This window comes from Orcinus orca, chromosome 7 (genome assembly GCF_937001465.1).
Source record: "Orcinus orca chromosome 7, mOrcOrc1.1, whole genome shotgun sequence".
Taxonomy (NCBI): domain Eukaryota; kingdom Metazoa; phylum Chordata; class Mammalia; order Artiodactyla; family Delphinidae; genus Orcinus; species Orcinus orca.
The window spans coordinates 34,303,822-34,319,394 of NC_064565.1; the positions used below are offsets into that span (position 1 = coordinate 34,303,822).

Consider the following 15,573-nt stretch of genomic DNA (forward strand, 5'->3'; position numbering starts at 1 on the left):
GTGACACTAACTTCCTGTATGAACTTGAACAAGTTAATTTCTCTGGTCCTTACATCTTAACATGTTAAGTGAGGATAGTACTACATTCCTTGATTGCTGTGGAAGTTAAGATCATGTGTGTAAAGTGCCTATCATAGTGACTGGCACATGAAAGGTGCTCGGTTAACAGCTTTTGTTGTCATTACTGTAGTAATCATTGTTATTCAACTTTTACTTCTATGTTGATAATTCTCAAATTGACCTAGTCAATCTTTATCCCCTTTGCTAAGCTTCATATTCAAATATCCCAATGTCTATTGGACATTGCCACCTGAAAACATCAATAGCATACCCAAACCAAACTCATACTCCCTAGCATCTTCTTGTTGAGAACAAATGGAGTGAACAAAAAATCCTAGGGCTTCCCTGGTGGTGCAGTGGTTGAGAGTCCGCCAGCCGATGCAGGGGACACGGGTTCGTGCCCTGGTCCGGGAAGATCCCACATGCCGCGGAGCGGCTGGGCCCGTGAGCCATGGCCGCTGAGCCTGCGCGTCCGGAGCCTGTGCTCCGCAACGGGAGAGGCCACAACAGTGAGAGGCCCGCGTACCGCAAAAAAAAAAAAAAAAAATTCCTAGCCACTCTTTCTCAGGTGTCTAATACAAGACAGCTATGTCAACACATCAACATCCTTCTAGCTAGAAACAATAGTTTCACTTGATTCTCTTTTCCCTTTACCACCACTACTTTCATTACATTTTAAGGCCTCACATACTCAGCCTCTTTGCGTTTCTACAAAAACCACTTAGTTTCGGCCTTCATGGTGCCTTGAACTACAGCAATAGCTTCCTAAATAATTTGCGTATTCCTACCTTTTCATTTCTCAAATACTGTGTCCATTAAATACAGTCTGAATGGTATTATCTCCCCACTCAAACTTTTGATGGTTCTCTCTTGTCTAAAGAAGAACATTTAATCTCTCAGCATGGAAGTGAAGGCAGTCGACTTCCAAGCTAAGTTCTCACCACATTTCATAACCCACCTTTGCACTAGCCATAAAGAGGCTGTTTGACAATAATCAAACTTTCATCCATTTCGTATCTGTTTGCTAGAAACCGTGGCTCTCGGCCTTTAGCATGCATGCATCAGAATCACTGGGAGGACTTGTTAAATCACAGATGGCCAGCTGCACCCCAGAGATTCTGATTCAGTAGGTCCGATATGGTTTGTTAATTTTCACTTCTAACAATGTCCTGTGTGATGCCAGTATGGCTAGTCCTGAGGCCACATTTGTATGACCTAGAACATCCTTCCTTACCCATCTCAGTCCATCAGAATCCTATGAATCCCTTACTGCCATTGCCTTAGAGAAATTTCATCTGTCACTCTAGTCAGAATGCACCAGTTCATACTCTGTGCTAGCAGAGGGACTAAGGGTTCTGAAGGCTTGGAGCCAGACTGACTGGACTCTAGCTAAATACCTGAGTGAACTTGGACAAATTACTTAATCTCTGGACCCATCTCCTTATCAGTAAAACTGAACAAATAATAGCACCTATAGCATGTGTTAATGTGAAGGTAAAATAACTTAATACACGTGAAGCACTTAGAATAGTGCCTGAGAAGGGCTCAAAGATATTATGTTTAGTAGTTCATACCTTTAATCTAACACTCCATTTAGCCATGTAATGACGTTTGGGGTTTGCAGACCAAAGTCCTTTATTAGATGTTAAGTTCCCTGAAAACAAAGACCACATCTCCATGAATCCCCAGAAACATAGCCCCAGGCTTAGCACTTTACAGAAATCAAGTACAAAACTTTTCTAATTAAATTGAAATTCAGAAAAGATTGCAAAGGTATCTTAAGTAAGTAAAAATCTTCTAAACAATAAATAAACCATCCATTTCTTTTTCCCTCATTATAAAGATGAATAAAGATGAGGTCAATTATTAATAATACATTGAAAGTAGGTTTGCCTTTTCCTTTGAATTTTCTAAAGTCTATAATTAAAACGGCTTCAAATTGAAAGATTGTAAAGAAGGAATTAATCTTATTGGTAAGTAAAAAGCAAATCCCATGATTGATGATAGGTATGACCTGTTAGCAATAGTTACACTTTTATACTTTCTTTTCTTACAATCAGCGTGTGGAGACCAGCATAATCCAATTAATTGTAATTCCCTTTTGTAGAGTCGGTAAAGCAGCGCGTGATACTGAAACACCATTGAAGTCTTATCTCTGGTCATATAATCCAAACGGATTCTCACTTTCCAACCACCAGCAGATCTTTATAAACTTCAGGAAAATAGAATATTTTGACTTCCTCAAACTTATGATAAATGTGATACACAATAATTGTCTCTGAACTTTAATCCTTTGTACATGCCTAACCATCAGTTCTCTAGACGTCTTTCTCCACTGTGCAATGGTTTCATGAGTACACCTGAGTTTTTCTCCCTTATTTCCTGACTTCCTTTAAAATATTGTTTTTCCACAGTAAATATGCAGTATTTTAACACAACAGAGCCTCTCAGCTGAGCTCCTTGCTCCTGGTACCTCTTGGACACACCACCTCTCATCCATATACTCACTCTGATCCATCCTGCTCACTCCTGCCAATGCACAGGAACAATTATAACAATATGCTGAATTAAAAGTTACATGAATGTGGTCTCTCTCACACGCACAAAATATCTTATTGTACAAATTTAATGCCTTTTCCATCTTAACGAAGCACTTACCAAGCACCGTGGCCGTAAGTTCGGCAGTTTGAGGTACAACAGTAAGACTAGCATGAATTTATTTTTCCTTTTTCACAATTTCATGAATAGAAGGTCCATTCTTACCACAGACCTTAGTAACTTCAGCATACAACTCTTTTTCTTTCCTTATTAAGTCTAGAACTTTTACCTTTTCACTTAGAGGAAGCACTTTATGGCTTCTCTTTGGCATATCTGAATTGCCAACATCACCACTCTTGTGCTTTGGGGTCAGTATTAAGTAAAATAAGGGTGACTTGAAGACAAGCACTGTGATATCGTGACAGTCAATCTGATAATCGAGATGGCTACTAGGTGACTAACGGAGGCTACGCTAGACAAAGGGAAGATTCAGGTCCCGGGGGGGACCAAGCAGCACTGGGTGAGGTTTCATCAAGCTACTCAGAATGACTGGTAACTTAAAATTTATGAACTACTTATCTCTAAAATTTATCACTTGGTATTTTCAGACTGTGGTTGACTGCAGATAGCTGCGGAAAGCGGGAACCAAAGATGAAAGGAGACTGCTGTAGTTAAATTATTTAGGGTGTGCCCCAGGAGTCATGGGATTACCAGGCTAGGATGAGTAACATAGTTAACAGGATCTGAAATGAAGCAGAATGTAGGCCAGGGTTAAGATTAGCAGCATAGACATGGGTGACATCAGGAACCAGAGGCAGAGACCCAGGAGTTAGTGCCACAGATTTGTTTCATGTTAGATTGGAAGAGAAGAAAAGCAAGGAGAAGAGCACCTGGCCGAAGAAGCCTGTATCTTTCCATTTACATCACTCCTCCATTTACAGCTTCCTCCACTGACTTTCTTGTGTGAGAACATGTGTGGTGAAGTTAGCCTAAGTACATCTCTGCTCTACAGAGGGATGAGGCTCATATGGGCCAGAACTGCCTAGGCTGCTTGGAAATGTGTTTACTACTAACAGGTCACCTGAGACCATAGCAAATGATGTCTTCCTATTTTTCTACAAGAGGAACTGTAGATAATTCTCAGACTTGGAAGTTTATATAGTTATCATCATCATCATCATCTTTATTTAAAAGGTACTTATTAAGCAACTAATTGAGCATGCCTGTGTACTAATGAAGCAAATATAAATTAAAAGGGGGCAAAAAAATTTAAATAAATAAATAAAATTAAAAAAAAAAAATTAAAGGGAGTAGCTCCTTCCCTAGAGACAGCACAATCCTAGTAGTGATGTTAGAGAACTTAAGAACTGTCAGACTTTAAGAGATTATATACCATTTTTTAGATATATTTCGATCCTCATTTATAACTGCCTTCCCAACCATGCCTCTTGCACTTAGCACATCTGACATCTTATAGGTGTTTTATTTTTTAATGAGTGAATATATTAATTTATTTGATTGATGGGTTTGTTTCACTTTACACTATAAATGTATTGCTGAAATTGACATAATTGATGGAATTCCATTCATTCATTTCATTTTCAGCATGCTCAGTCCTTTTTCTTTTATTTGACTTTGTTCCTATTTAGATTTTTATTTCATCAGAAGACAGTCATTGTTATTGGGTTTATTTTTTGTTTGTAGTTACAGTTGACCCTTGAGCAATTCAAGGAGTAGGTGCGGCAGACCCTCCATGCCATTGAAAATCGGAGTATAATTTATAATCCACCCTCCATATATGCAGTTCCTCTGTAACTGCGGTTCTGCATCCGCTGATTCAACCAACCATGGGTCGTGTAGCACTGTAGTATTTACTACTGAAAAAAATTTGTGTATAAGTAAACCCTTGCAGTTCAAACCCAGGTTGTTTAAGGATCAACTGTATTATTGTTATATATTTATTAAACATCAATTGTGTTAAATATTCAGACTTTTCTTTATCAGAAGTTACATCTCTCACAAGTCTCTCTTATGTTTAACAAAGACTTTATATATATTTTTAGTCTGTATCTTTCCTCATTTTACTCTGTGTTATGTATTTTTTCAACTATATAGTCAAAGGCACGATTTATTCATGGGCATCTGAGAAGAGTTACAGGCAGTAATGAATATATATTCCCAATCAACCATAGTTTCTCAAATATTGTGATGGTAACATAAATTGGTTCACTGGCTATGAGGATAACTTGGCAAGGTCTATCAATAGTTTACAATATACACACAACTTTTCACCTAGAAATTCCAGGTCTAGGAATTTGTTCTACTCACACAGATACATACTTAGATATAAATGATCTAAGTGCAAGATTATTCACATTAGCACTATGAAAAATATTTGACATTTGGAAACTGGTCAGTTATTGTACATCCATTAAAGTAAATATGCAGCTGTAAAAAAAGAAAGAGAATACTCTCTGTGTCCCAATTTTGAGTAATCTCTATGATATATAATGAAGTGAAAAGAATCAAATGCAGAACAGTGCATAGATATCACTGTTAGTGTTTTGGGTTTTTTTTAACGTCTTTATTGGAGTATAATTGCTTTACCATGGTGTGTCAGTTTCTGCTGTATAACAAAGTGAATCAGCTATATGTATACATATCCCCATATCCCCTCCCTCTTGCGTCTCCCTCACACCCTCCCTATCCCACCCCTCTAGGTGGTCACAAAGCACGGAGCTGATCTCCCTGTGCTATGCGGCTGCTTCCCACTAGCTATCTATTTTACATTTGGTAATGTATATAAGTCCATGCCACTCTCTCACTTTGTCCCAGCTTACCCACTGTTAGTGTTTTTTTTAAAAAGTGGTAGTTGAGGATAATGTTGCTTGAGTATAGAAAACATCTTTGAAAGGATACATGGGAAATTGACAATATAGGTTTTCTGTAGAGGTGTAAACTAGGTAGCTAAGGATAGACTAGAAAGAGACTTTTGCAGTATACTCATGTATGTTGAACTTCCTGTAAATATATTATTTCAAAATAAAATAAATAAAAGTGTTCAAAAAACAATAAGCACACACTTCATATTAAACAATTGTAGGTTTTTGAGTATCATCTTATTAGGTATTTTGACAATTTTTATCAACTAGTTTTTATAGCTACTTTGCAATAAAAACAACCCTCATTGTGAATTATTTGTATGAATTATGATTCTTCAAAGTCATGGTAGAAAGGAACACAAGAGTAATTTTGTGCTTCATAATTGGAGGCCTCTGGTGTCAGACAGGCAGACTCTCTTTTGAGGTGGGAAAAAAAATCTCTAAAACTTTTCATTCACAAAGAAAAAACCAAAAACAGTTATTGATAATAGGTAGGTCCATTGAAGAATCTATGTCACTATTCTGGGCTTGGAATATTGTATAGATGCAGAATTAAGAAGATAGTGTTATCGTGTGGTTTCACAAAGAAAGTTTTGCATAGATCTCTAGCTATCCTAACTTACTGCAAGTAGTTGTAAAATTTATAAATCTTCCACTCTTATTGTATGTACCTTTGCAGAGTTCTGGCTATTCTTGTGATATGAAGTAGAAAATTTACTCAACTACTACCATGGATCAATTAATAAAGATAACTTATATGAAAAAATATTATCCTCAATAACTGCTAGAAATCGTCTCTTCGTTTTGGTTGTCTTTAATTGACAACTAATTTTTGTCCTATCCAGGTGTAAAATGGTTTCAAGAAATAAGAGTGGCACTGTCTTACTCTATCCATTTTGTTTCTATTTTATTGATTTTTGTTATCCTTTTATTTCTGTTTTTCTGACAGAATATTTCCAGACAAGAGACTTCTAAATTAGTAAAAAGCCCAGTCTTTTTCCTGCTAAATAATACCATTGCTAACCCCATGTACACCAACAGTGTAGTAAAAGGAATAGTTGAAGCAAGAAAGTATATTAAATTCTGGAAATATTTTCCAAAGTCTGGCTGACAAAGAAGATAATGTCCAAATAAATTTTCTAATAATGTTATAACAAACCTGTGCTAGAACTTTTACATATATTACTTCACTGAATTCTCACACAAAATTAGGAGGGAGAGATGACAGTTCTCATTAGACAAGTGAGGAAACAATACATTAAGTAACTCTGTATATGTGCATATACCTACAATAGACATGTTATCTGTATATGGGTATTTATAGGACTTAGTTATGTTTATTTCCTAGATATCATTATGAGATATGTTTTGATCTGACCTTCCGCTTGGTATTTACAAATGTAATATAACTTGGAGAGAACAAATAGCAATAGTGTTGAAACTTAGAGCCGATAACAAAGAAAACTTTCAAAAATGACTCTGTTGAAATTTAATCCTACGGATTCTCTACCCTTTGGAGTATGTAATGTATGAAATCATCCATGGAATTCAAGTAAATTCAGAATCTGTTTGGAGAAGACAGTCAAATAAAACGAACCATTGTGTATAGTGTCTGCAGAGCACAAAAAGCCTTTGACTGCATGGAATTAAGAGCAGTGTTGGAAGCTCTGAGTAAGAAAGTAATTAAAGAAATATATATTGGTATCATGAAATGCATCCTTTTTAATATTTATGATCCTAACAAATAAAGTCAATTCATTTTTGTCATTGTTGTTGTTGTTAGAGTCTGAACAGGGCTACCTCTCCTCAGAGGCCTAGACAAAAAAACCTAGAAGCCTGGAGAGAAGCATAATGTCAGTAACATCATTTTATAAGATGGCATTATACATGGAGTTATGATGATGGGGAGATGTTTTATGTTATGCCGTTATAAATTAAAAATGCACAAAGCAATGACACATTTGTTATACTTTCCATCTGTGACGCTTGCTTCACAAATTTCAGTTGTACCTATTTATTATGTTATTATTTACATTCTGATGAAATCTGAGGAAAAATAAAAATAAGACATACTCATTCCTGACTCAGTTCCTGTATTGGATATAGTAGAAGGCTGCTTCACCACCTTCAAAGAGAGTAACGAAAGATATTTCATATTAGCCTGTGACATTATTTGCATGCCTTGGGCTTCTTAAGTGATTTCCAAAGAAATATGCACAGCATGAAGTCCATAGAAAGCAAGCTAACATGGCATGCCAAAATATCCCAGTGGATTTAAGAAATAAAAGCTTCTATGAATAAGGTTTTAGTATCTTAGAGAATTTCTGCTTATTTTCTTGGTTCCTCCCTCTTTCCTACTGCAAGGGGGCCACACAAAACTGGATTTGGTAGACCAGGTGGCAAAAGTGCCCATTCTCTGCATAGGTCAAACCATCTCCTCTTACAGTAAAGTAACCATTTTCAAATGTAAGCATCCTAATAGCTTCCTGGAGATTACTGTGATACATTGTAAGGAATACATCTCTTTGGTTTTGGAATATGAAGTTTCATATTTAAAACCACTTTCCTCCTTCTTTGATAGATACCATGGCCATAGAGAGTTGATTTGGCTTGTGTTGAGTTTTCCTGAGAACTTTTTAAATGTTCCCTAGAGTGAGTAAGAAAATAGCAATCATGATTTTATTCTTTGTCTGGGAGCCATGCTAGAGAGTATCCTGCATGTTTATAGATCAAGTAATTAGAAATAGTTAGGTTGATCTTGAATAGGCAAGCAATTATTCAACTTATTCCACCTTCAAACCCTTTCTCAGAATCTAGATAATTATTTTTATTTAATTTGAATTACCTAAACAGCTCTTTCTGTTGTCTATAATATTTCATAAGTGTGGCATAGCCCATGTGTTGAGAAAATGTCTAGATATGATCTAGGAACATGACATCTTTCTCTGCACAGAATCTTTGGACATCGTATTCGTTTTCTAGGGCTGCCATAACAAAGTGTCACAGACTAGGGGGGATGGGGGTGTGGGGGATTAAACAACAGAAATGTATTTCCTTTCTGTTCCAGAGGCTAGAAGACCAGGATCAAGGTGTTGGCAAGGTTGCTTTCTTCTGAGGCCCCTCTCCTTAGCTTATGGATGCGTGTCTTCTTCCTATGTCTTCACATGGTCTTCGTTCTGTGCATGTCTGTGTCCCAATCTCCTCTTCTTATAAAGACACCAGTCATACTGGAATAAGGCCATCCATATCATCTCATTTTACCTTAATTACCTCTTTAAAGGCTCTATCTCCAAATACAGTGACATGGTGGGGTACAGGGGGTTGAGACTACAAATCATTCACAGGGGTGGGGGACACAATTCAGCCCATAAGAAACATAAAGCACATTTGGGGGGTGAATTTGTCCCTGCTTTTCATTAAGGTCAAAAGAGTATTATTCTAGGGGACAGAAATAAGATGTAAAATGTCTAGAACCTAACTTATTTTCACCTGAGTAGTATTTCTGAGCACCTGGTAAAGCCCTCTCCTTTGAGGAATATAAAGCAGCCTCAACAGCTGTAGCTTTGAAAGGCACAAAATACAGTTCCTGGTATGTAGTCTCCATTCAATCTATATTTGCTTAATAAAAACTAAGTGAACAAACAGATTAACTGGTCAACCAGCCTAGTTTTCAAAGATATTGTCCTCACTGAAGTCTCATGTTGTACCCAAGGTGTTATAGGAGGGGCTTTAGCGAGTGCAGCGTGGAAAGAGGATGGTTTTGGCACGGGGTTTATATCACCGTGTTTGAGAATTTGGAACCTCTCTAATCCACTAGAAATCAGATTGAACTGTCACTTTAAGGAGCCAACACAACAGGAAAGGTCGAGCTAGTCAAATGATTCAACCAACTTCCTTTTGATCCACTCCTTTAAATGCTAAACTCAAAATCAGCTATATCCTTATAGATAAACAGTATGTTTTATCCACTTTTATATCTACCAGTTTGATTTTCTGGACAAACATATTATTATTTTTCAGATCAATAGTCTCTCTGGCATCTCTTTCATTCATGATGTGACTTTCATGTACCCAGCAGGGCTTTCAGATAAGGTTTCTAAGTGGTCATCTGCACTGGAAGCAGATACCACATCCTTTTATGAGAGTTTCATGATGTAATAGGTTCTTGTCACTATATTAATGAAATCAGAGCTATTTTCTCCATATCCTGTGAAAGTTGGGCTGTCTTTTCCTCTTTATTTTTTTATTGCAACAGTAAAAGAAAAGTTAGTAAAGGGCTTTAAAAACTACAAGGTAAAAATGTACTTGTTTTTCAATACACAAAGAAGTGCCTCTTTATTCTTATATAACTATTCTATTCTGGATAGTCCAAGTTTATCTTCAGCTGCATTTCAACCAATACTAGGTTAACACAGTGAGTTTAGTTAAAGTCGGTCTGGATATTGCAACTTCTGGTTACACCAGTCTATAGAGCAATACATAATACAAGAGGAAAGTGGTGATTAAGCTATTAGTGATATTTAAATGTGCCTTTTTCCATGGAAATTACCATGACCTACTGTGGCTATCAAAAGGTCCATCCTTCAGTTCTCCTTTTTAAAAAAGATTATTCCTAATAGCTATTGTCAAAATTTTTAAATTCTAAATATAATAGTTTTTAGCTGGATATAGGTAAGTCTTTATTTAAAAAATAAAATACACAAAAGTCCCTTCAAGGAAGGACATTTCAAGATGCACTTGAATGCTTGGATACAATATTTAAATATATTTTTTGTGATATCATAAAAGTCACATAGTGACTTTGGATTCTGGAGGTTAACCTATCTTCAATTCTGTTTAAATGCTTTAAGCAAAAAGCCATGACCAAAATGAATTTACGGTAGCCTAAGCAGAGGGCCAGGAGAAACCAGCACAGATTATCAGCATGATAATTGTGAGATATCTTGATTCAACCAGACTTCTTCCCAGTATTGAACTCCAGCATGTAAAGTTTTTGTTGAGTTCATATGACAGATTGCATCACACTGAGGTAAATCCTCTAAAACAACCAGAATGGTTTATGATGTTTGCTCAGTATTTCCATTGCTTTAATCCCTAATGTATTTTACCTATTTGGCCTTTATTCACTTTCCTCATCATAGTGGTGTCTTGGAGATATATATATATATATATATATATTTACTCTCCAAATGTTTTTCAGACACATTTTCTCATTTGATACCAACAACTATCCTTCTGAATATCTTCATTTCACAAATAAATAAATAGATATACAATGAATTAGTGGTAAATCCAGACCTGGTATTTTGTATAATCTCTTTCTCACCCTATCATATTTCCTCTTCACTCCATCACCACATAACAATTTGCTACATCTTCTGTCCCATTCCTAATGCAGTTTCTTTTTATTGCCAATTCGCTTTATATCTGTTTATATAAGAATCTGTTCCTTCTATAAATCAGTAATTATGAAGGATCAGAGTAAGTTTACAGGTAAAAGCGTAGCCTCAAGTAAGATATTTAGGGATAAAATATAAAAATCACTATCTTTGAAGTAATCGTCAATCTACTACCACTGGCAATTGCTATTTATTTGCCTTTATCCTTTCAGCTTCTTCCAGCCAAGATTAGTCTGACCATAGTGGTTTTGAGGGGAGGCTTACATCCTGGGTTTATTACTTGTCATCCATGGAAAAGTTACTTAATCTACCCATGCCTCATTTTTCCTATCTGTAAAATACATGATGATAACAATAGCATGTACCTCATTGTCTTACTGAAAAAAAATTATATTAGATAATAAATGGAAAGTGCATAGCATAGTCCCTAGTATGGTGTAAGCACTGAATAACTGTTGGTTATTCTTCCTGTTGCAAAGCTTCCTGAAATATAGTCATATGAATTTTGAATTTTGTTCTGTAAAAGGTTTTTATTCTGTCAATAATAATTACCAACTCTTAGGTTCATATTAAAGAAATCTCAGTATTCACATATCTAGTTTTCTATTTCTCTGCCCACCTAAGGTAAACTTCATAAATCGATATTTATTGAGTAACTTTTATAGACTCTTACAGGCTCCACTGTTGTGGTTCTCAACTGGGGATAACTTTTCACTGCCAGGAGATATTTGGCAATATCTGGAGATATTTTTCATCAGCAGCCCTGGGAAGTGCTACTGGCATCCAGTGGGCTGAGGCCGGGGATGCTACTAAATATCCTAGAATGCACAGGACAGACCCTATAACAAAGCATTACTCAGCCCCAGATGTCAACAGTGCTTCACTATTGAGAAATCCTGCTCTATTGAAAAGAGGGGAAGCAGAAGACGTCATCACTGCCAACAGATTAGTTAGAAAATGCCTATCAGGTAATACAAATGTGTTCATAATGATACCTGTTAACGTGGAGACAGGTATCACTTCATCTTCATTTCATCTTCAGAACTGATTGGATTCATGAGAAGGTGTGCAAATATGGACACAACTGCCTGTTTAAATAAGTCACAGTGGCCTTGAAAAATATGCCTTAAAGGCCTCTGGTTTATAAGGAATCTTAACCTTGGTTGTTCACAAAAAATCTTAATATAAAAATTAGGTATTATATACAAAAAGACTCTTTCCAACCACTTGCCATATTATTTATTGAAGCTACTTGTTGAGGGGCTACAAATTATCTTTTTAAAGTGAAGACTACATAGTAGGAATGCTAGTTTAAGTAACACAAGTTGATATGTTATATGGTATTTTGAGTGGATATAATCAAATGGTATTTATTGACTGGTAAATTATCTTTTTATGTATATTAAAATATTTCATTTTCACAGTCAATTGAATTAACTGATGTTTACTGGCATCTGCCTTTGGTTAAGCAATTATTTGTTCTTATTGTTTTCTTGCTCAAGATAAAATCATTCTCTTTTTTTACCTGCTGAACACTTTCATTTGGCGATCTTAAACCTATGCACCAAAACGACAATTTGTATTGGACTTTTGTGATAAATTTTTGGTAGAGATAGTTGTGTGTGTGAACATGTGTGTGTGTTGTGTGTGTGTATGTGTTTATTTAGGTTTCCACTTAAAGTTCAGTGCCAAAGCTACCGTACTTATACATTTTCTAAATGTGCTTTAAGCAATAAGTTGTACAACATTTTTAGAACATGTGTTAAGCTATTTCTCTAAGAATGAAGCTCTTAACAAAACATAAGCACTCTGCATGAGATCTTAGCAGCAAAGTGCTTAAAAGATAAAGTAAGAATTGGTACCATGGGAAGAACACCAGCTGTAGAACGCACAGGTCCATTATGAGAAGTATGGTAGTGGGTAGGGAGAAAATGATTTAATCAGGAGTAAAACCAATTTTATTATAAGGGCACGCAGGGGGTGTGGCACCATAGTGAGAGGGACATTTCAAAATATCTGACAGATTTCAACAACGTGAAAAACCCGTTCTTTAAAGTGACAGTAAACCCCATCAGGTCTCCCTTTTTGATGCTATTGTTAACAGTTGACTGTTTAAAGCTGGCCTGCTAAGATGCTGTCGTCCTATTTCAATAGTGTGTAGCCAAATAAAAGACTAATTGTTGAAATACAATCAATCAAAAATGATTGCAGGGCAGAAAGAAGGTCTCCTCTGCTGATTTTGTTGTGGATCAAATTATTGTGTTATGACCGAGGTAGGAATGAAGGCTGAAAGGGGAGAAGAAAATAGCCCGTCTGAAATAAACAGATTCACCTTCATTCCTTCTCTTTACAAACAGCCAATTGAGCAGGAACATAACTTACTAGCCCTGGAAGTAATAGTCCATTTAGAAAAAAAGATCTGATAAAGATTTCGGCTAATATTTTTAAAAGGACATGAAGACTATTAGCAGAACAGCCCATGCAGAGATCCCCTATAGTGACAATTCTCAGCTTTTCTTACATTTTTGGTGTCAATTCTCCTCTGCATTCATAAAACTGACACAAGCAAGCATCTGAATGTGAGCTTCGGACGTCGGTAAGGAAACACAATTCTAGTTGACCAAATACCTATTAAGTTCTTGCCAGGATACTCTGCTTTCCCATTAACCCCCAGGTTGTCCAGAATGATTAGCTTTAGTTTTCATTAAGCCCAGAATCCAAAATCTCTTCTGTGTTGTACGTTCAGAAAGACAAACGCTGTGGATCAGCAGCAATGCTTTTATGCCTGCTTCCTTTTAGTTGTATGCAAAGATGTGACTTTCAGACCCTATTACATCCACTTTTTGGGTGAGAATGATTCCAGACTTTCATACTGAAGACGAAAAGGAAGGAAATAATTGCCCAGCGTCTCTTTATTTCTTCTAAGAACTTTATTGTGGCCTTTATTTTCTTTAATATTTAAATGTCTCAACTCACTCAAGCTTCCCAAGCAAACATTTCCGTTATTTCTAAGAGGAGTTGGTAAGCACTTGTGGGTTGTCTTTAGTGTGTTATCATTTTTGACAGCTTTGCATAGCCTACGTAGGCCAACAGGGGTCTGTCTAATATTGTTGCTGGGCACATTTTCCTTGCTGAGATGAAAACTAAAAAAAGATATTTTTGAAGCAGGAAGAAGGAATTAATATCCTTTCTCACTCACTGTTCTATTCCTTGCTGACTTTATATTCAGTGAAAAAAGGAAAAAAGTGTTACCCATTATTCCCTTGTACATAGCAAGACTAACACATGTAAAGCAATAACTCATTTTCTATTGCCATGTTTAGCATATGTCTCCTGTTGGCTCAGCAAGGCCTTTAGGCCGGTCCCTTGAGCCGGCCATCATTGGCAACTCTTAGCCCCTCGGCCTCAAAACCAAATAGCTTTGAATCATGTTGAGCTGTGATGCTAATTTTCATACTGATGCATTATGGGAATAAATGTATCTGACATACTGTGTCAATGGCACTGTCTCTTTGTGTCTCTTGTTTTTTGTTAGCTGCACTCCTACAGATGGTATTCCATTGAAAATGTTCCCGTCCTACGGAAAAAAGGAAAAAAAAAAAAAAAAACCATGCACAGCACCAAACCTCTAGGTGCAGAAGGCTGTTAACGGTTGCTGATGATAGTAGGCAAACATTAACATAATAATTAGTGTCTTGTAATTGTTTCATTAAAACCAGTTGTTCCATTTCTCCTCGTGTTTTCCCAGAAGAGAAGCTGAATTTGGACGACAGCCAGTGGGAGGACATCCACGTTGTCACTGGAGCACTGAAGATGTTTTTCCGGGAGCTGCCTGAGCCGCTCTTCCCTTACAGCTTCTTTGAGCGGTTTGTGGAGGCGATCAGTAAGTACCTTACAGACAGGAGCGGTTGGTGCAATAACCTGGCAGTGTGGAATTACTATTAAGTAAATAATAAGAATGGTGATAATAGCAATCATGGTGATGATAATATCCCCAATGCTCCACAGCTTTCATTTTAGTTTTGGTGTTTTTGATGGCTTATTCTTATTTCTGCAATATTATCTAAGTGTTTTGAAAAATTAAGAAAAAAAGAAGAAAGCATCCTGTTTAGGGTGGCCAGTTTTCAACTAAGCCTCCTCAAATGAAAATGGCTTCTCATGCAATCTGCTTTACAGGGGCCACCTTCTGCCTCCCTAGCCCCTACCTTTATACTTTCAGAATCACAGTGAGTTTAACTGAGTTCAAGGAGATTTTGAAAAAGAACCGAAGTGAATTAACTATTACATTTCATTAAAGAGGTGTTAAATCATCAGCTGAGGCATCACCTTCTCAAGGCTTGCTCACCCTACACCCACCAACACTAGTAAAGAGTTGGCTACAATTTGCTTACAAACAGTGTGAATATTAAATTAAGTAATGGAAAGTTTCTTCTGTTAAGCTGGTGGCCTTATGGGAGGTTGAGTTGTATCACTTACTAGCCAATAGTCGTCGTATACTCCCTGAAACTTCCTTTCTATTATTTTCTCATTCATAACACACGCACACGCGCGTGCGCACACACACGTAAAAACGAATGAATGAATGAATGAAAATCTTTCCAAATGCAAGGAAACTTCTGCTATTGATTCTCGGAGCAGCAACGATTAGTACATCTCTAAATTTAACATCTTAGGGTGTACTTACTATGATTGTG

At 36.6% G+C, this 15,573-nt stretch overlaps 1 protein-coding gene across 1 annotated transcript in view; it reads left to right on the forward strand.

Moving 5' to 3' along the window:
* The window catches only part of ARHGAP15 (Rho GTPase activating protein 15), a 621,798-nt gene that overhangs the window by 480,171 nt on the left and 126,054 nt on the right, over nucleotides 1-15,573 (forward strand). Inside the window, exon 12 of the mRNA XM_004285433.4 lies at nucleotides 14,628-14,762. Coding sequence (XP_004285481.1) covers nucleotides 14,628-14,762 — 135 coding nt within the window. The remainder of the gene's footprint in view (nucleotides 1-14,627; nucleotides 14,763-15,573) is intronic.